Below are 22,883 nucleotides of genomic sequence, written 5' to 3' on the forward strand. Positions count from 1 at the left end.
AACAGTTTCAGGTTAAGAACAGACCTCCGGAACGAATTAAGTACTTAACCCGAGGTACCACTGTATGTGTGTGTGTTTGTGTGTATGATTTTTATTGGTTTTACATATTATCACATTATGTAACATTGTACCCTCTTATTTTAGCTCTTTGGCTCAACTGAGCCTAACGACTTCATTCCCTCCTGTCTGATGGTTTACAAAATTAAACTTTACATCTTTACATTTCACTTTACGTTTCCTATCCTTGTTATATCTTTACCTAAAATATTATATTACTCAGCCTGAATAGGTAGCAACTTCATCTTACAAATCTTCAGATAAGCCTGCTAATGATGATAACTGCTTGCAGTTGTCTTTCAAATATCATATAAATTTGTTCCATATATCTCTAGGCAGGGCTGGGACAGGCTTCCTTTCCAAAATCCTGGAGAGCTACTGCCTCTCTGTGTAAACAGTACAGTGGTACCTCGGGTTACTTACACTCGGGTTAGTTACAGACTCCGCTAACCCAGAAATAGTACCTTGGGTTAAGAATTTTGCTTCAGGATAGGAACAGAAATTGCATGGCGGCAGCGGGAGGCCCCATTAGCTAAAGTGGCACCTCAGGTTAAGAACAGTTTCAGGTTAAGAACGGACCTCCAGAACAAATTAAGTTCTTAACCCGAGGTACCACTGTACTGAGCTAAATGAACCAATGGTCTGGTTCAGAATAATCCCCAAAGACCCCAACAATCTTTTTCCTCCCAGTCATTTTGCTTTCTAATTGCAGGGAGTGGTTCAATTCCGGACTTCTTTCGAATTATGAAGCGACAGTTTACAGAGGAAGAGTGGAGAGCAATCAAGTCCATGAACAGCGAATGGCTTCAGTTGGATATGTTTCATAGGCACTGGGTAACTGGCCCTTTTTATTTTTAACCGTTTATCTGTAGTCCAGTCAACACAGCCCCTCTTCAAATATTTGAGTGGCTTTGTTTTGAATAACTTTAATTGAATCGTTTATATATTTGCTTTGAAAGCCTACAAAGAAGAATCAGAGGAGGGTTTTGTTTGGCCTGCGTTTTGTAAAACAATTGTGTTTAAATGTATCAAATGTACAAAATGCCATAATGTTAATATATAACATAGAATGCACAGTACAAATCTTAAATACTATTTCAATATTTGCTGCTATCGTTAACAATCAGTCTTTATGTACCATCTCCTAAAATATATTTAATTAGTGGGGTGACATATTTTTCACTGCTTCAAACACATCTATGGATTACATTTATCTTTCAGATTTCACACACCTCCTAATTTTAAATTACAGATCTCAACTTTAAAAAATGTACCAGAGTGCATCGAAAGTAGTGTTTTAGGATGAAATACATTTAGAAATGTGTTCACCAAGCTAAAATACTATTTTGTGATAAAATGTGTGTTTTCATATGTATTTCTTTTTTTAAAAAAATTGTAATTAACTTTATTAAATTTCTTCATCAACTACATTAGTTTCATACAATATTTTTCACAATAATGGGCATAACACATATATATCATACATGAAGACACAAATATCATTCATACAAATACCCACTTATTAAACTGTCAGTAAATATTAAATATTTTATAATTCATTAATCTGCTCTTTTAAAATTCTCATTATTACATTAAATATTAAATAAGAGAATATGAATTCCCTCCATCTTTCGTTATTTCTCCTTTCTTATATATTGCTCTGCTAATTTCCAGTCTTCCCGCTTTCCTCTGTATTCCTCCACTTCTTTAATGTGATTGTTAAAGTAATAATTGACATTTCTTCACCTATTTTTCTAATTACTTCATTTCCAAACCCAGCTTACATTTTTCTTCAACATTTCAGCATTCATAATCTTTGTCAGGGTTAAATTATACAGTATCTTGAGTCTAGATTAATTTGCAATTCTTCGGGGGGGGGGGGGATTCACATAGTTTCACATAATAGAAAATATTCAGTTATTATCTCCTTAAATTTTTCATTTATAACTATTAGCACCATCCTCCAATATTGTTTCACCCTTACAAACTTTCACCATGAATGGATACAGTCTCTCTTAATGTTATTACAGAACCACCATTTCTTCCTGTAGACAGGAATAATTCTTCAAATATTTGCTTTGTACAACATTGAAGCATTTCCCCTCTCATCTCTTCCCTGCCAAACAATTGATGGGCAGGTGGATTCCCCAACCCTGTTCCAAATCACCTTGCACTTCCTTGTCCCCCAAAAAGGCCCATGTATTGAGGTTTCTGACTGGGGTTCCATCCCGATGTCATATAACCCCTGTTTTATTTATTACTTATTATTATTTATTTATTGGGTTTATATACCACTGTCCATCATAAAATCTCAGGGCGGTTCACAGAATAAAATACAGGATGAAAACAAGTAAATAAGTAGAAAAAGACAGCAAAATAATAACACACACACACCCCTTCCCACTGACACATTTAAAAGGCAGAATATTAATCAGGTTTGGGTGAAGAAGAACGTTTTCACCTGGTGACTAACACACACACACACATGTATATTATATATATATATATATATATATATATATATATATATATATATATGGGACGCAGGTGGCACTGTGGGTTAAACCACAGAGCCTAGGACTTGCCGATCAGAAAGTCAGCAGTTCGAATCCCTGTGACAGGGTGAGCTCCCGTTGCTCGGTCCCTGCTCCTGCCAACCTAGCAGTTTGAAAACACGTCAAAGTGCAAGTAGATAAATAGGTACCACTCTGGCGGGAAGGTAAACGGCGTTTCCGTGCACTGCTCTGGTTCGCCAGAAGTGGCTTAGTCATGCTGGCCACATGACCCGGAAGCTGTACATCGGCTCCCTCGGCCAGTAAAGCGAGATGAGCACTGCAACCCCAGAGTCATCCGTGACTGGACCTATTGGTCAGGGGTCCCTTTACCTTTACATATATATATATATATATATATATATATATATATATATATAACCAAGGCACCCGGCGAACCTCCCTGAGGAGAGCATTCCACAAACAAGTCACTGCAGAAAAGGCCTGTTCTCGTGTTGCCACCCTCCAGACCTCTCATGAAGGAGGCACATGAAGAAGGGCCTCAGACTTATGAATGCAGAGTCTGGGACAGTTTATATGGGGAGATGCAGTGCTTTTTTTTTCTTTAAAAATGTTTAGGGGTCCTCTTATTTTGACTTGAGAAAATCAAAATTTTATAGTTCAAATCGGGGAAAATAAATATAGTAAATGGACAAAAGGCCGCGATCGGGGGTAGCAACGGAACTGACGATTCCCTGTGCTAGAGAAGAAACTAAAAAAAAATAAAAAATATTCTCCCATTAGATTCACAAAATGTTTAGGGGTATGCGTCCCCCTGCGTCCCCCCAGAAAAAAAGCACTGGGGAGAGGTATTGTGGTCCTGAGCCACACTGCTTGCCAGTTCATCTCCAGATTAAATTTGAGGTTTAAATTGGTGTTTAAAGCCCTAAACAACTCTGGCTCGAAATATGTGAACGATCACCTCCTTCGCTACAAACCCTCTTGAATGCTGATATCAGCAGAGGTGACACTCTTGGTAGCTTTTCTGCACTCAGAGGTGTGGCCCAGGAGAGGGCCTTCTCTGTGGTGGCCCCTAAGCTGTGGAACTCGCTCCCTACAGAGGTGTGATTGGCACCTTCGTCATACAGCTTCTGGCTATTGCTGAATCCTCACCTCTACCCTTCCTTTTGACAGTAGAAGTGAATATTTTTAGAACCCACTTTATTTTCATGATTGCAAATTGTTTTAAACAGCTCTTAATGTTATGCTTTAATGTTGCAACACCTGCCCTTGCACCATTATAGTGAAGAGCAGTTAATAAATAAATAAGAATAACAGTTGATCAGTTAAATCATTCATTAAGCATAGAGAATGGCTTGATGGCACAATTCCACTAAAGCTAAACAAGGAAGATGCTTTGCAAGGTGCTATGGTGGGAGACTGCCTAAGAGCCATATATAAGCCACTTTGAGTTACTTGTAGGAAGAATAAACAGATAATCAATGAATTGAATGATCAGCTAAAACCTTCAGGTTTCGTGACCAGTGCTTATTAATGCAGTGGGCATTTTGACAACTCGGGTATCTGCAAGAAGGCTTCTGTGTTGTCCCATGCTCCTGCCAATTGTACTGTCAAGATATAACCATGGAAATTCTCTATACATACCAGGTAGAAGAAAAAGACCTGGGATTTGGCCCTGGTTTAATCGTGTATAGGCGTGGAAGAATTTTAAATGTAAGTGGGGGACACACAATATAGAGTCTTGTGGTTCCTATTAGGTGAAGATTCAGAAAGCCACTCTACATATAGTGATTAGGATATTGCTCTTAACCATACACAGGTTGACCACCTGCATTTTGATTTTGATTTTTTTTTTACTTTTAGGCGCTAAAAGAGAGCTTTATAAAAGCCATTGGTGTCGGGATAGGTTTTAACCTTCAGAGGATTGAGTTTAATGTATCCCCACTGCAACTGGAAGTGGGAAAAACGTATAAGGAGACAGTTATGCTCTTGGATGGCGAAGAAGAAAAGGAGTGGAGTTTTGAGGTGAGGCTGCAACCTACAAACTTCTCCCTAAAGTTATACTATATACTGTCTTGAAATACCATAAGATGTTGGTGTAATGCTTAATTTGCCTACTCGTGAGCCTCCTTTCTTGGGATCCCTATTTGTGAGGGTGCAGGGGTAGGAGAAGAAAAGGAGCTTGCCTAGTCGGTGTTGGAATTCCTGATCTGTGACGGCAGTCATGGGATTGTTGTCTTTCACATGACTGTATATGTTTTGACTCCACAGAGTGGGAAGTGACGTAGACAGGATGTTTGTGTTACTGTGTTCCGTGAAGTGGGACTATTGTCCTTTGTTCTTTTTCTCTTTGCTGTCTGATGCTAGAGAGAGAGGGAGCCATGTTGCAGTGCTCCATGTGTGTTTATATGTAAATAAAGTAGATTAGCCAAAATGCTGTGTTACTGAGGTCTATCACGCGAACTGCGCAGACTCTGCAGATCCCTAAGTGTGCCGATGTCAGTTGGCATCGGTCACTGTGATGTACGGGCTGAAGAAAGCTTATGAAGCTCCCGAACGATCGACCAGGAGGGAGGGAACATGCCAGTCGGGCATGTGTCTCTGCCAGAGTCCTACTCGAGTGTAGGCTGAACTCCTGACAGTCGGTTGTGTGGACAGTGTTTCTGGGTCCCCTCGAAAATCCATTGGCCCGGGGGAGACCAGTGGTTGTGCCTGATTGATTTTAAGTGCAGAGGGCGGACTCGAGGCAGAAATTCCTCCATCAGGAAGATTTTTTGTGTGCATTTTTTGGTGCCACCCTCTCCACCCACCAAAGCCTCTCCTCCCCCCCCCCCCCGCTTGGTATTTGTGCTGTGTCTCAAGGAGCAATCAAAACTACAGACACGTTTTCCCTGTAATGGCCAAATTTGCCCATGGCTTTCAGGAGCGATTGTGCAGTTGCTTTGTTGAACTCTCATAAAGAAATTTGCTGGTGTTTCCAGAGAAGAAGGAAAAAAACCCGCTTTGTCCTCTATCAATGCCGCACAACCTTATAATGCACCCAGTTGGAGCACCCGTAAAGCTTTTAACGCCTGCAGTCTGGGGAGACCTCATGCCAATAGTGGTAGTAACTAACATTTAGACTCCTGTGTTTGCTTTTCGAAATGGGAAATGATGTTAATATTAAGTCACTGAGAAATAACCTCTTAACTTCACTTTAGGGAACTCAGTTTCTGCTTTGATAATGTATAAAATTGGGGGGGAGGGGAGGGGATCAAGTATAGTAGGTAAAAAAGAGACTTCTTTTTTTACCACCCACAGCGAACAGTGTAGAAATTGTCAAAGCACTGGTCTTCAGCTGATGAGTTAGGGCCCCCCAGTAGGTCATGTGCTGACAACTAATGGCTCCTTTGCTGTTTTCTTTGTTTTCTGTTTCCTTTAAAATAAGGAGAAATACAATCCAAATGATGGGGTGGAAGAGGGTTAAAGGGTAACCAAAGGTTAGGCTACTCTTCTGTGGTTGTGTAGAAGACAATGCATTAACAGCTGTGACTTTTTTCACCACCGCTTGACAAATTTGCAGCTACCAAAATCCTCATTTCTGTGGCCTGGTGGAGTGGATTTTGCCCCTAGACAGGAGGTTCCACACCCCTTCCCTAATATTACTTGCTCTAGAGCAGATCCACCTTTGCAATATTGCACACGTGGAACAGGAAGTGTTACATAAGAGGGTTGACAGGCCAACAGGTTAATTTACCTAGGCTGTCACATCACCGAACTTCTGGAAACATGTAGCAACAATGGAAAAATGTAGGCAGTTTTTCCAGTCTGTACTATCTAAACTTGTACTCTCTTACGTTTGCTTGCTATTGGTGTTGGTAGTTATTCGGTACACTTTCCCCCCTTTTGCCATCTAGGAAACACGGCTAGATGATTGTCACCATGTTGCAGTTGCTCTGGGGAAACCAGGAGTGTTTGGAGAGAAGCCTGCTGTGGTAAGATGTTCGGGTAATTTTCAGTACCAAGCAGAATTGTTAGTAGTTTTGTCTTCTGCCTTGAGATGGCTCTATGCTAAATAGCTGTTGAATTTTTCAATACACAATGGCACTCTTGATGGAATACAATTCCAAGCAGCTGTTAATAAAAACCTAGAGTAGAAAATACCGTCCACCTGTATTCAGATCCTAGAATAAAATAGAATACTTGGGATATGATATTGGAGATCATCTAGCCCAATCTGCTGCTCAGTCCAACAGTTCCTGGACCTGCTCCGCTCTGCCACCAGAAAACTCCATGGTGGGGCTCTCTGCCGGCTGCTGCTAGTAAAGAACTTGCTGGCAACATTTCCTCCCCCCTTCATTTTGGTGGGTGGAAGGGGGAGCTTCACAATAATATGAGAGCCTTATGGACCAGCCCAGTGGCCTGTCAGGGGTTCAGTCCCTGGCTTGATCACACAGTAAGCGTAGTTGATTAAAAAGGATGATTTTACTGTCAAAACAACAGATAGCTCCGGAGAGCTTAACACAGCCTCCGCCATCATCAATCAAGATGACCCTTCGGAAGATCACTTCCGGTTACAGAAGATATTGAACTTTCTCACTTTGCTTGCTTTGTTTCCGGTCTAACAGCCCTCCCCTTAGCCGACTCTTAGGAGGGATTGGATCAGCTCCAATCTGTTCCCATTCTGACAAACTGCTTCCTTCTCCGTTCGTGCCAGTTTGCCCCTCCCAAGAGCATTGTCTGGCTTCCTGCCAGCTCTCAGCCATTCCCTTATCAACTGGCATTCCAAGGAGTTGGGGGAGTTGTCACTGTTGTTGTTGTTTAGTTGTTTAGTTATGTCCGACTCTTCGTGACCCCATGAACCAGAGCACGCCAGGCACTCCTGTCTTCCACTGCCTCCTGCAGTTTGGTCAAACTTATGCTGGTAGCTTCGAGAACACTATCCAACCATCTCGTCCTCTGTCGTCCCCTTCTCCTTGTGTCTTCTCTTCTCTTGATGTGGCCAAAGTATTGGAGCCTCAGCTTCAGGATCTGTCTTTCCAGTGAGCACTCAGGGTTGATTTCCTTCAGAATGGAGAGGTTTGATCTTCTTGCAGTCCATGGGACTCTCAAGAGTCTCCTCCAGCACCATAATTCAAAAGCATCAATTCTTCAGCGACCAGCCTTCTTGATGGTCCAGCTCTCACTTCCATACATCACTACTGGGAAAACCATAGCTTTAACTATACGGACCTTTGACACTTTGGAGTTGGCACTAGCCGATGCTCATTCTGCCTGGCAGTTAACCCTCTCTGTTCCTGGCTGATTTCTTCAATTGTCTGCAAACCTTCCCTGAGAGCTGGCTGCAAACCATCACTGGGAGCTGGCTCATTCATGACATGGCCCTTCTAACCCAGCATCCTGTTCTCCCCGAGGCTCGCCAGATCTTGCGGTGAAGTGATGCTGGTGTCACTCTACAGATGTCTAGCAGGAGGTGGCGTAACCCAGCAGGTCTGGGCAGAGGGACACCTCCTCCCAACCAACCCCACTCGCCCCAGCCTGATGTGAAGGGTGTTTGCATTGTGCTGTTAATAGTAAACACATAAAAAACAACAGAAAAGGGAGACTTAAAAATCGATATCCCACAGCTGACTTGTGTGGTTTTTAAAAAAACTAGCAATCAAATGCAAAGTTGCTAGAAAGGCTATGGTGCAGTTTGGGATAAATGCAAACTTTGATGAATAGTACCTTAATGGGACTATTACGCATGGCATGCAGGTGGCGCTGTGGGTCAAACCACAGAGCCTAGGACTTGCTGATCAGAAGGTTGGCGGTTCGAATCCCTGCAACGGGGTGAGCTCCCATTGCTCGGTCCCTGCTCCTGCCAACCTAGCAGTTTGAAAACACGTCAAAGTGCAAGTAGATAAATAGGTACCACTCTGGCGGGAATGTAAATGGCGTTTCCGTGCACTGCTCTGGTTCGCCAGAAGTGGCTTAGTCATGCTGGCCTCATGACCCGGAAGCTGTACATCGGCTCCCTCGGCCAATAAAGCGATATGAGTGCCGCAACCCCAGAGTCATCCGCGACTGGACCTAATGGTCAGGGGTCTCTTTACCTTTCCCCTTACCATAAAAATATTATACTAAGTTTCAGAAGAATTTGGTTAGAAACCTAGAAAAGGTGAGATCCAACGTGGCCCGAGTGGGCGTCTGCTTATGTAATGGGGTGCTTCTTTCCTCTTCTACCTCCATGTGCCTCCAAAATATGCTCCAGAGGGCTGGGGAACCACCCAAAGCAGATTTTGGTGGTGCATGGGGGACTGGAACAAGGAAGAGAGAAACCAAAAGTCCTGTTATGTAAAACAGATTTCTGTTGCACAAGCAAGTGGGCATCATTGGATGTCGGCCAATGTGAAAATATTAAAGCAGTTAAAGAACCCGGGGGGGGGGGGTAGCAAAAGCAGAATCAACAATTATTTCAAATCAAATCAACTGTAGCAATTAATGTATAAATATCTGCTTTTCACAAAATCTATTAAAGGGAGCCATGAATCACAAATGTTTCCATATGCTTTCTCCCTCACACAACTGAATGTTCTCAGTTATTTTGGGCATTTCTTGATGTGATCACACAACAGCATGGATTCCGTTTTCTTCTCTCTCACTGAATCAGCATGCATATGCATTGGTGCATTTATTATTATTATTATTATTATTATACTATTATTTAAATAATTAATATACTGCCTTTCATCTGAAGAAGAAATACCAAGGCAGTTCACAATTGAATAAAAGCCAATAGCAAAATAACAAGAATAAACCCAGTTACAAAAATAAGACTACATTAAAACATCCATAATTAAAATATAAAAAACTAAATCCGTTAAAACAGACATAATAAATGCTTGTCTAAACTGGTGTGTCTTCAAGAGCTGGCAGAATGCCAATATTGATGGAGCTTCCCATATTTCAGCATATAAGATGGAGTGATGGACAGTTGTGTACCGAAAAGTACAGAAAACTGCATGTGGCAGTTTCAGGCAGGGAAGAATGTGGGGCAAAGCAGACTGACGAAATGATAATGGGCCAAAATGGGGAAAGTCTGATCCCCTTCACCCTGGTCCTTCAGATTCCAGAACCTTGGGGTTGTGCTCAAATGTGAACATACTGGGTTGCCTTTCAAAATTAGAATTAGATCTATCTTTCTCTGCCTCTCCCGTCTGTAAAATAGGTTTGTGTGTGTGTGTGTTTTAATGTTACAAACAGGGAAAAATAATTACAACCTTGTTCTTCGATCATGGAAATACTGATCTGCATTTCTGTGAATTGAATTCCCCTCCCTTCTTCTTCTTCTCAGGTGCTTTCTTCTGCTGCGACCCAGACTACATTTACAACACTGACTTTTGATGATTTAGTTGCCTCTGCTGTGCCTCTTGCACCTGAAGACCCTGCCTGCTGGGATAGCTTTTGTGCTAAGCAGGAATCGCCAACACGCCAGGGTTCCAATCCAAGATAAGAGAGGCTGCGTTTGCAAGGAGAGAAGCTGAAAGCACTCACAAAGGCCGCACACTGTTCTCCTTTCCAGTAGTTAATTTGTATGTTTGGTGGTCTGGGTGGTGGAAATGCTAAAATTGCCTTTTGTGTTCTAGTTTTTTGGCTGTTCCGTATCAAATGATTACATTTTTCATTGACCTTTTCCAAGCAGACTGGATTCAGAAGAGGAAAAACTGTTGGGTTTTCTGTTCTCTGGCTGAGTTCATATTATTATCAGCTGCTGAATCTTTGTATTTCATTTCTGCAAATATAATCGAGAGAGGGAAAGAAAGGAATGATGTTGGCCGACTTTAAAAATATTACATCAATCCTGATTTAAATGTAGTATTTTCCTATAGTGGAAGAGTTGGTGCATTTCTGTCTTTCCTCAAGTGCCTTGTGTAATGTTTATCAGGAGGACTTCATGTGTGTGGCTCTTTATGCAATAACCTGATTAATGCAGTAGCTCCACTACACCACCATTTGAAGACACAAATCATACAAACAGAACAATTATCCATTCAACAGTACCTAAGAAGTCCCTGTGTAGTCATGGTAAGGACAAGGGCACATGGCCACCATCCCACCAAAGGGAAGGGCACACTTGTCCAGTAAAACATGAACCAGGTCTTTATTGTTTATTTTCCTGATAAGCCATTTGCCATTTCTGATTCCTAAAGTACTTGCAGTGAGTAAGTCTGCAAAGTTAAAATGTGCATATGTAGAGTATTTGGCAAGAGATGCCTTGGTCGATGGAATAAAGCGGTACTAGGACAAAGGTCCGAATCGTTAAAGCTATGGTTTTCCCAGTAATGATGTATGGAAGTGAGAGCTGGACCATCAAGAAGGCTGATCGCTGAAGAATTGATGCTTTTGAATTAGGGTGCTGGAGGAGACTCTTGAGAGTCCCATGGACTGCAAGAAGATCAAACCTATCCATTCTGAAGGAAATCAGCCCTGAATGCTCACTGGAAGGACAGATCCTGAAGCTGAGGCTCCAATACTTTGGCCACCTGATGAGAAGAGAAGACTCCCTGGAAAAGACCCTGATGTTGGGAAAGATGGAGGGCACAAGGAGAAGGGGATGACAGAGGATGAGATGGTTGGATAGTGTTGTTGAAGCTACCAGCATGAGTTTGACCAAACTGCGGGAGGCAGTGGAAGACAGGAGTGCCTGGCGTACTCTGGTCCATGGGGTCATGAAGAGTCGGACACGACTAAACGACTGAACAACAACAGTGTGGAGACCCTACAAATTTTTAAAGGGCAAGGGAATGACCACCTAAGTGATAGGTGGATGATCTAAAACTAACATCAGGGTTTTATGTGGAACACTACTAAACCTTAGGTTACGTAAATAGAGTCGTGGTAACGGCACACACAACGTAACAGCCCGTTTTTGACTATGTAACTTCTATTTCAAACACAATTCAACATAGAATATCTCACAATGTGTAATTCCATAGATCAACACATCATGCAAACAGAACATATCAAGAAAATTAAAGTCCAATGGATGGTCAGGACATAAAGTCCATTCGGTTCCTAAACTGGCATACTGGCAATAACCACAAATATGGTATTCTTATCTTATAATGGTCCACATATTGCTGCTTTGAGGATTCTAATGTTCATTGTATGTAAATATCGGATCAGCTGGAAAACGTGAAGGTATGGCACATGTAGATATCGGATCAGATGGAAAATTTGAAGGTACGGGATGGCAAGGATTCCGGAATAATACCTTGTTTCATCCAACCGGGCTTCGTCACCCATGCATACTCTGAATTAAACAAACATGATATAACATAATCCTTATGCAAACAAAGTAACATAACATACTAATTAAACAAGTTTACATACCATATTCTTGTATGAAGGAAACATGGAACAGAATAAATTCAGTTAATCCAATCACTGGCCAATGTTCCTTTTTAGACAGAGAGGCAGTATAGATTCTAACATAGGTGGCTACAATTTCTGTAAATGTTAATGAAAGAGACCATATTCTCATGTTTAAAGAAATTAATGATGTACCTTTAAGAATTAACACATAATGACTCGTGGATGTGAGATGCTATAGAAGATTTTCTTGCATCTTCAGTTGCTACACGGCCGCTACGACACCGACGAGAAAACAAGCGGGGAAAAGATAGTAAACCTTCATTCTTAGTGCATGGTGACGGTAAAAATGTTACTGATCACCAAGAAAATAAGGGGTCTCTAGTGGCACTAAGAAGCTGAAATAAACACAAGGAGATAACAATGGTGGTGATACATAAATTATGAATGGAATAGGCAGGTTCTGCTCAAAGTTCGGATATATGAATAGTAATTCATATCCAAAGTTTGGATACGTGAATAGCAAGAGTTTTCTGCACTGGAATCCCTGACAGAAGCTGGGTTTACAAAACATAAAATAAAAAATAGTTCTGCAATGCAGTACTTGAGCAGAAAGTGCAGCCTCACATGCTTATTTCGGCTTATAATGGACTGTATTTTTCCTGGTGCATTTTAACAACGATCAACATTTGTTCAAAGGTTTCGCCTCAGTGAACTGAAAATAGCACTCTCAAGGTAGCTATCCATATTGTATAGAATGCATTCTTTAATCATACGGTGTAAATATGAAAGCAAGGGGAGAAAATGTTCTCCAGTAACATTTGGTTCCCTGGAGTTGTTTTGTTTCAAGGTTGTAGGCAGTGCTGCTCTTGTCTGGGCTTGAAGTGGCACCCTGGAAGTCTCCAGTTCTGGCAAGGCCAAGCCCGAGTTGGGTGGAAGTGCATGCAGCAAGCAGCAGTGGCTGGTGCAGTAGAGCTGCCCTCCTAAACACTGGCATCAAAGTAGTTTATCTGGTCAAGGCTAAGTGGACACACTGGCAGAGCCAATCCAGCACTCCCACTGGTTCATCCACATAGCTGGATCTTTCCCGAGCCAGGTAAGTTACAGTCAAACTAGCGACATTCCACCGCATCAGCTGCTACTGGCAGTTAGAGCAAATACTAAGAGTCTGACCAGGTCCTATACCTGACACCTCCAGTTAAAAGGATCAGAGATACATGATGTGGATGTTGGGATGCGTCCTGGGAGACGGGGGCAATTGGCAGGCCCCCAGCTGGCTCCAGCCCACCGGCCGGCAGCTAGGCAAACTCCAGTTCTCGGAACAACATCAAAACTGCGACTCAAGCCTCAGAAACCTTTAGAGACTGAGCACACAAGCCAGCAGAGATAAGAACCCTTTGCAACGGAAGAGCGGGCAGAGGCATATGTAAGCATATTTATAAGCATTTTATTCAGCATTAGGACAAAGGAAAAACATGTCTGCTCCCCTTCATATTCAAGCAAAAGCATAAGCGAAAGCTGTACACAATGGAAGTTCCCAGCAGGCTGTGCTGGAAGTAAACAGACATGTGACATACAACAATCCACACATCTGTTTTAAGGTGGAACGGAACATCATAATCCTAATGAAGGAATGGGTTTCTGTGCAGTCAGTTTGAAACTGACCCCAAATCCCCAAGAGTTGGTGACCACCTTACCCCAAGATAAGAGTGCCGGAACAGGAATACCCTTGTATGGTCAAGAGTACAGGAAGAGGAACACCCTTTTATGGTTAAAAGTACCGGAGCAGGAACATCTGTGATGTCAACCTGTGTGTATAAGCTGACGTAGCTGGATTCCTGGGGAAGGGGGGAGAGGGTGCCTGGAGGATATATATACTGCATGAAATTTCTCATTTATTTGGACTTGCTGTGAACTGACCACGCAAGTGCCTTCTGCTATCCGGAGAGCAGAATAAACTCTCTGAATCAACCTCAGTGTCATTTGACTTCCTTTCTCCCTCCCGGGAGCAACGCAGACCCCACCAGTCGGTAAAGTCTAATAAGGCTACACTAACAGTGGAAAGCCCCTTCAGAGCCACAAAGTAGACCATCCTTCTCCAATCTGCTGCCCTTTATATGTTGTTGGACTCCCAAATCCCATCAGCCACAGCCAGCAAGGTCAATGGTTAGGGTTGATGGGGGTTGTGGTCCATCAACATCTGAAGAGGCATCATGTTTGGAAGGCTGGAGTCGACAATACTGGGCTAAATGGGCAAATAGCCTGAGCTTGAATGTGGCAGCAACTGTCTGGTCTTTTTGGCTTCAGCGCCCTGGACAGATCATAAAGAACAGATGATTTGTTCACCAAGTCCAACTGAACTTACCAGGTAGGTTAGGCTGAGAGGTGGTGGCTGGTCCAATGACATGACTTGAGTGGGGATTTGAACACAGGCCTCTTAGGTCTTAGTCCAACACTCTAACCGTCACACCAAACTGGCTTTCATGAGAATGTCTTGCCAGGATTTCAAGTTAGCTATTTTTGTTTTCATTATTGCTGCCATGGTTCTTGGAAAATCCTTAAGAAGTCCCTCTCCTGCTTCACACAATGAAGGTACTCGTTTAAAAGCACAAAGCGCTCAAGTTTTAAATCTTGCATTGTACTCTAGAGCAGCCAAGCTGGATGATTCAATAACTCTAAATTCAAGACTGCACAAAGGTACAACAGCCCTCACGAGATCTCTCAGTTTTACAATTCAGTGGAACCTCATTTATTCACAGTGAAGCATCACGCTTCTCTGAGGAAGCGACTTTTAGCACATGCCGCTAATTGACTTCATACCCTTAATGGCACCACATTGATTACCCAATACTAAGGGATGAAAAACATTGGAACTTCTATGGAAAGAGGTGGAAAAATTTCTTTATGGAATATTTGAAAACTCATTAGCTTTCCTCAACTTTTTAGTGGGACTGAACCATAGCACTAGTTTGAGCAGGGGAATCCTGGGGTTCTGTTGCAGCTGCTTTCTATGTTTGATAGAATATAATAGCACTGTATGTGGATTCATCTCTCAGACAGTGAGAGATTTTACTTTTTTGGGCTCCATCATCACTGCAGATGGTGACAGCAGTCACGAAATTAAAAGACGCCTGCTCCTTGGGAGAAAGGCGATGGCAAACCTAGACAGAATCTTAAAAAGTAGAGACATCACCTTGCCAACAAAGGTCCGTATAGTTAAAGCCATGGTTTTCCCAGTAGTGATGTATGCAAGTGAGAGCTGGACCATCAAGAAGGCTGATCGCCGAAGAATTGATGCTTTTGAATTCTGGTGCTGGAGGAGACTCTTGAGAGTCCCATGGACTGCAAGAAGATCAAACGTATCCATTCTTAAGGAAATCAGCCCCGAGTGCTCACGGGAAGGACAGATCGTGAAGCTGAGGCTCCAATACTTTGGCCACCTCATGAGAAGAGAAGACTCCCTGGAAAAGACCCTGATGTTGGGAAAGATGGAGGGCACAAGGAGAAGGGGATGACAGAAGACGAGATGGTTGGACAGTGTTCTTGAAGCTACAAACATGAGTCTGACCAAACTGCGGGAGGCAGTGGAAGACAGGAGTGCCTGGCGTGCTCTGGTCCATGGGGTCACGAAGAGTCGGACATGACTAAACAACTAAACAACAACAAAATGTGGATTCAGGACTTACTTGTGAGTAATAACTAGGTCTTTATTCAGGCAAGCAACGGTACAGGCTGGGCTGCAGACACAGTGCTCAGAAGTCATGATTCAGGATTTCAGATAAGGGTATGAAGTTCAGATAAGACAGAAGCAACAAAGATGTCCCAACAAGTTTTCCCACCCCTCCCAGCAGCTTTAAAGATGTTATTGTGAGTTGTCACCCACCACAAAGTAATGTTGGAATTAGTCTTTAGGAAGTTTTGTTGCAATGTGAGCTGGGAGATGGGGTAGGGGTTAGAATTTATCTGCAAACATTTGCCTCCTGGCTTTTAATGCAATATATGGTAGTGAGAACCACAAATATAACTGCTAATATTCTCATTTGCATTTAGATAAACATTATAAATACTGTTTAGGTAATAAGGGTTCTCAGGCTTCCTAAATGGATTCTAATGGTAAAAACAAATTTCAGCTTACCTGAAATTAGCTGTTTATTTCTATGCATGATTAACTTGCTGACAGACATTTTGTCATTTCAATTACCATACCAGCCACGCTTGGAAACGTAATATCACAACAGCACAATTCATGTGGAGCAGATTAAAGAAAAGGAAGGATTGTAAAAATTTCACTTGATCTTCATCTTTTCTGATTGCGTAGTCAGAGTAAAGAAGAGGAAGCTAAAAGCCAGGACCACCCACTCGACTGGTTGTAAGAAGGCAAGAAGAACAGAGCCTGACTTTCCCATCACCTGTTGTTGTTGTTTAGTCGTTTAGTCATGTCCGACTCTTCGTGACCCCATGGACCAGAGCACACCAGGCACTCCTGTCTTCCACTGCCTCCCACAGTTTGGTCAAACTCATGCTGGTAGCTTCGAGAACACTATCCAACCATCTCCTCCTCTGTCGTCCCCTTCTCCTTGTGCCCTCCATCTTTCCCAGCATCAGGGTCTTTTCCAGGAAGTCTTCTCGTGAGGTGGCCAAAGTATTAGAGCCTCAGCTTCACAATCTGTCCTTCCAGTGAGCACTCAGGGCTGATTTCCTTAGGAACCAGCAAGCCACTCCAGTATCCCTGCCAAGAAAATTCCATAGACAAAGACAACAGGCATCACCTGTTACCTGTTTTTAAAAAGAAGTAATTCTGGATATACTCAGAATTGAACCTGGACAATCTGTTTACAAAGGATGTGCATTACCACTAAGCTGCAGTCCTTTAGCTTGAGCTATGGTGCCTCTCCTGGCTGAGCTCTTTGGGCAGAACTGACATCCAAGGTTAGCATCTAGCCTTGAGTGAACCCAGCATCTATTGCATGGGTAGGCAAACTAAGACCCAGGGGTCTGGCCCAATCACCTTCTAAATCTGGCCCGCAGATGGTCTGGGAATCAGCATGTTTTTCCATGAGTAGAATGTCCTTTTATTTAAAATGCATCTCTGGGTTATTTGTGGGGCCTGCCTGGTGTTTTTACATGAGTAGAATGTGTGCTTTTATTTAAAATGCATCTCTGGGTTATTTGTGGGACATAGGAATTCGTTCATTTCCCTCCCCCCAAAATATAGTCCAGCCCCCCACAAGGTATGAGGGACAGTGGACTGGTCTCTTGCTGAAAAGGTTTGTTGACCCCTGATCTATTGCTTCACCTGACAAGAATCCATTGAGCAGCATTTATTAGAACTAGTTAGTGAGTATTGCAGCTGTTTTTCATTTATCGGAATGGTAATTGGCTATGGCAAAAGAAAAGTATTTTCTGAGCCAAGTGAAAGTTTATTCATATACGGATGATATTTCTCAGATAACCCTCCCCTCAACAACAACAACAAAAATCACTAGTGATCACTTTTTGGTATAGTCATTATAATAAAGAACACCTTGTAAATTTAGAGAGACACATGAATGCAGCATCGGTTTCCAAAAAATGAATTTCTAAAATATCAAAGAACATATTCACCCATAATTGTAAGTGGCAGATGACTCCATATATACAGCTGAAGCTCAGTCTCTTCCATATTACCCTGAAACAATTTTTACTGCAGAATCTATGACACAGTGGAAATGAGCTAGCAGCTCTGATAAGCTATGAAAATCAGTCTCTTATAAATGAAAGTTTTGCCATTAGATGAAATGAGTGGAGGTTAGGCTCCAACTCAATTTTGCTCAGCTTTAATGAAGTTTATAACTGAATTTTCATCCACTGGCAAAATGACTTTCTCTGAGAAAACAGACCAGAAATCTGAAGAAGAACCATGTTAGTTTTTTGAAACAAAAACTATGTAGTTCTGCAATATGCTCCTTTGTTGAGCACATTTCTGTCACATCAATGCATGGAATGGCCAGTGAAGATATGTATTGTGTGTTGCCTTAGGACTTGCAGAATCAAATTTTTTCTTTTTCTTTTTCTTTTCTTTTGTTTTGTTGAAAAGCGGCTCCATGCAGAGAGCACTGCAACAATCTAATCCAGACTGTCACTAGTTTGAAGGATGGATTCAAGCGCACACCGTAAATCTAGGTTTGCACAATGAAAGTGGAATAAAATGCTTTGTAGCCCTTTGCAACAAATCCACCTTAAAAAAGAAGCAGGTGTTTTTGCAGTCAGGAAAGTGACAGGGAAATGAAAAGTGTGGAATGAATGAATATGAATGGGAAGACATAAGCATTCTACATAAGTATGTATTGAATGCACATTGCTGGATATTCACAGACAGGAATGTTCTATACAGATTGGAAATAGTCTAGCCTCCATGGAAGCTTTTATGGAAGCAAATCAGCCTGCACAATGAGCGGGCTGTCTGGAGGAGCCCATTGTATGAGATGCCATAAATAGGGACGGAGGAGAAATTTGATTCGGTTTGCATTTAAAAGTGAATCTTTCCATTTTGCATTTTCTGAAACAATATGCAAACTGAAACACAGCTGTCTTTCAAAACTCACACTTACCTAAATTTTGCAATGCCATTCTCCAACCAATCATTGTTTACAAAAATGCATATATCGGGGAAAGTGTCCATAAAAATGAGTATATTCACGAAAATGTGCCAAAATTCATTGTACTACTACTACTACTAATATTTTATTTATATCCCGCCCTCCCCAGCCGAAGCCGGGCTCAGAGGGGCTAACAACAGTAAAATGATACAACATTATAAAATCATTTCATTATAAATATACTGGGGAAAATTGCTTACAAAAATGTGTACACCTGTCAAATCCATATACAAAAATGTGGTTAACAGGAGGAATTTGCAGTGAAGTGCTGGTGAATTTGCATGAGGGTTCTTTTCAACAAAAATAAAGAAAATGACAAGCTGTTGCAGAAGTATGGAGAACTGAATTTAAGATGTGGAAAATGAGAAACAGAGAAACACCCCTACCCATAAATTAGTGTGCTTCTTCATGAGCTACGTAATTCAGGAAAGATGATGGCTAACTCATCCCATCAGATTAAAAGTCAAAATGAAGCTAATGCAAGTTGTAGCTGGACACCTTCCAAAGAACTCTTCTAACCAAGCTGGCTCTAGATGCCTTGGCAATTAACTGAGCTTCTCCATATTGCCAGCAAGCTCAAGAGAGGATTTAGATGCTGGGCAAGTCTGAGTCTTGCGAAAGGACACTGTATCCTTGCTTTCAGCTAGGAATGCTACAAGCCAATCATCTTGTGAAGATGGACGCTTGCCAGCTATGTTGTCCTGAGATAACTGCTGTCCTACTATCGAACGGCTACTTCTAGGAAGTCAACGCAATGATGGGTGTGAAAAGGGCAGTTGAAAACAAATTGTAGAATGTGATTAAAAGTAATGCCTAATTTACCCAACCAAATTGAATTTGCTGACTTGTAAACAGGATTTGCATAATCCAATATAGGGGAAAAATTGCCTGTGAGGGTAGAAGACTTCCTGGCTTTCTAACATCGTCAGCTTGTAAGAAACAATTTTCGCGTCGTAAAATGAAATGTAATGACAAACCACACGCAAAACAAAACAAAACAGGGGGGGGGGGGGAAACCTCCAAATGAAACTATTTGCTTGCAAACAAAGAAAGGAAAATAAATCCAGCTATAGCAGCACAACAGTTCAAGGCTACATGTCCATGCATCAGTTTTCTTCCTGAACATTACTTTCGTATAGGAAAATAATGATTTTTAATAATGGAAATGCATGGAATAACAAAATGACAAAAATAACGAAAAATATTGCACACCTTGATCTCGCAGTCTCGGCAGGCCCAATAAACAGATACAGCCCTCTCCTCTTCTGCCTGCCACCAGGGAAAAACTGGACAAAGATTTTTATTTTATTTTTTTACATTCATACTAGTTGTTGGCTTCAAAAAAGCCCCTTACTTGCCTTTGTTCCAGTAAACGGCAGGTTGTTAAAACTCTACAAATGCACAAATCCTATGCACACAAAGCTGGTTCAAAGGCACCCAGTGAGCTTAATGGCTGAGTGAGAATTTGAACCCTAGCCTCCTAGGTCTTAGTTCAACACTCTAATCACGATGATACACTGTCACTTTGTAAAAAGCAGAACAGAAAAAGAATCCTTAATGGGGGGGAGTGGTCAGTGGAATTTTGCAGCTAAGATAAGCAGAAGCAACACCCTCATTTTCTCCTCACAGCCTTTGTTTTTATTTTTTGTCTTCTTGCTTTTGAACTGCCTGGGTTCTTGCAGGGCAGAGGGGCATGCGGTTGTTTTTTTTAAATGGACGTGTTGCATTCCTCCTCATAAAAATGCTCTCAGTTTCCCATGGAAATCAAGCAATTTCCTTTTCAAATAAACGCCAAAATATAAGACTGCTGCAAGTGAATGAAAACTGACATTGCAGTTAATTCCTTTTGAAGCTGCCAAGCATTTGCTCATTCCATGGAAATGGCCTACAGACCAGTCGTTCATCAACTTGTAAGGAGATGACAGCACCTTATGCCAGAGTAACATATTACCTTTGATGGTTGAGATCAGGTGGTCTGTGCAGGTTTGGGCTTCAGGTTTTTTGTTGGGGTTTTTTTAGGGTGGGGAAAGAAGGTGACGAAAAGACAGACATATTTCTTTCTAGAACTTCCCTCTGTTGTTTGAGGCATTTCTTTCCTACCTCATAAGCCTTTGTTTCTGATCACACTTCATCTAATTTAGTCCTATTCATTGTAGATGTTTTTCATTTATATTGCGAGCCTCTTTAGGGACTGAAATACCCAAGGATAGTATCTGCCCATGCAATGCTCACCTGGTGGAAACTCTTGCTCACATGGCCCTTAAATGTAAAATGTATAATGTAAAACAAAAGATGGTGAATTTTTTCACATGTGGTGGACGTGTGAAAAAATGAAAAAATATTGGGACAAAATGAAAAAACTATTTAAATACACTTTCCCAAAGAAACCAGAAGCATTCTTGCTAGGGGTAACAGGGGATGAATTAAAAAAGGAAGAATACAAACTATTCATGTACGCAACAACCGCCGCTAGAATCTTAGTGGCTCAGAAATGGAAATCCCAAGAAATCCCGACTTTAATGGAGTGGCAGACAAAAATGTTTGAATACATAGAATTGACTTATAAGATTCGGAACCAAAAAGAAGCAAAGTTCGAAAAGGATTGGAGAAAATTTGTTGAATATATACGGAGTAATTCTAAGAATTTAAAAACTGTAGCAGGATTAATGTAAATATTGTGATGTGGATGGAGTGTAAATAAGAAACTGTAAGAAAAGATTTGAGACATGAAAACTGTTGAAGGGATGGAAGGAAATCCGGGCGCAATAAGGCGCAGGGTAAATAAGAAGACATACAAATTTTTGAACGTAAGAGTGTTTATTTTATTTGTTGTTGTTACAAAAAAGCAATAAAAAGTATTTGGGGGAAAAAAGTAAAATGTATGATGATCTCCGCCAACAATTTCTAGACCATCTTTGTATTCCAACATGGAAACCAGAGACAGAGGTTATACGCTTCTTATTACAGGGAAGAGACCAGGAGCTCACCAAGACAGTAGCTAAGTTCCTCTATTTGATTTTTTGTCACCAAAGTACGCTACAGGATCCTGCCCTTGCTGGAGACCCACAGAGATGAAATAGATTGCTCGCCTCTTCTTCCCTTTGGCAAATGACTGTACTGTTGAAATGGTGACGAGATCGCACTGGCCTATTTATTCTGAATGTATTCTGAATGTTTCTATGTGATGCCAATAAAGGTTTGATGATGATGAAATGCCCAAACAAGATGTTGTGTTAGTTTTGTATGCAGGATGTTTTGTTTTTTAAATACAAATTGCCAGTGTGGGGTGGCCTGATCCAGATCGGAATCCTGGCACAAGGGTTAAGAGGAGTTGTTGTTTTCAACCCTTTGCCCCCTGATACGGATCATAAAGGGTGGTTTGTGCCTCTGCAAAACACCCATTCACTTCAATAGGGATTCTTTGCAAAGTGCAGGGGCAATTCACAGGACAAAAAGTTTTTAATGCATCATGAGCGTAGCCAGGATTTATGTTGGGTCAGAGGCGGGACATCCACCTTTCATATTCCAGAACCGAGCTACCTGTGAGGCAATTGGTCAGATTGTGGAAGCCACGCCTATTGCTCAGTCAGTATCATCCATGTGACCTCAGCAAGCATTTCAATTCTGATTGTTTCTACTTTTAGTTAAGTATTTTAAATCATTTACTTGATTGAGGGGGGGATAGCTGCCCCCCTGCCCCCTGGCTACACCCATACTCGACACAAAGTGAAAGGGGGAGGGAGAGAACCAGAGAGAGAGAGGACCATTCAATGAATCTCATGTGAATCAGGCCTCCACACTTGCAGTTTGTGTTTTAAGAAATCCGACACTTAAGGGCACAGAGATGCATCTAATGAACCATATAGTTTGTCCCTCTGTCCAGCCCATTGCCAAGATGGAATATCTGTTTCTTTTTTTCCTGGAAACCGCATGCAGTTTGTTCTGGTTTTGCTCTGTTTCCATGGTTAAAACACACACACACTCCTCCAAAAGTTTCAGAATCATTACTTCACCTGCATCTATGTGACTTTTGTTGTAAATATTGGGCAAGGAAGCTAAGAGGCTGGAAAGGAAGAAGTAAAACAAAAAACAAAAATGTCCAAGTGCCTATTATGTTGCTTTGGGTCATGTTAGGTTGGGGCCCACAGCTGAATGGGGAATCCCATGCCCTCCAACATGATGGGGGGGACTAGGATGCCATCTTTCAGGGCCACACATACACCCCAACTGCTTTGCTTATAGAAGATCACAGGTTCAAGTATTAGTATTTGCACTTAAAAGGATCAGGTGGGACTTCAGGGCATTTTAGATTGCTGCTGTCAGTCAAAGCAAAGCATTTATT

General features: G+C 41.7%; 1 protein-coding gene across 3 annotated transcripts in view; it reads left to right on the plus strand.

Moving 5' to 3' along the window:
• The window catches only part of AASDHPPT (aminoadipate-semialdehyde dehydrogenase-phosphopantetheinyl transferase), a 536,215-nt gene that overhangs the window by 15,834 nt on the left and 497,498 nt on the right, over nt 1–22,883 (plus strand). For 2 of the 3 annotated variants that reach the window (XM_083436654.1, XM_083436656.1), the window contains exons 3-6: nt 770–891; nt 4,434–4,595; nt 6,467–6,544; nt 9,886–10,855. In XM_083436654.1, the coding sequence (XP_083292780.1) occupies nt 770–891; nt 4,434–4,595; nt 6,467–6,544; nt 9,886–10,044 (521 nt within the window). In that variant the 3' untranslated portion in view covers nt 10,045–10,855. Of the gene's footprint in view, nt 1–769; nt 892–4,433; nt 4,596–6,466; nt 6,545–9,885; nt 10,856–22,883 lie in introns of those variants that run through there. The other variant, XM_083436655.1, reaches the window with a different exon arrangement.

Source organism: Podarcis tiliguerta (genome assembly GCF_965153285.1).
Source record: "Podarcis tiliguerta genome assembly, chromosome: 4".
In the NCBI taxonomy this organism is placed as follows: Eukaryota; Metazoa; Chordata; class Lepidosauria; order Squamata; family Lacertidae; genus Podarcis; species Podarcis tiliguerta.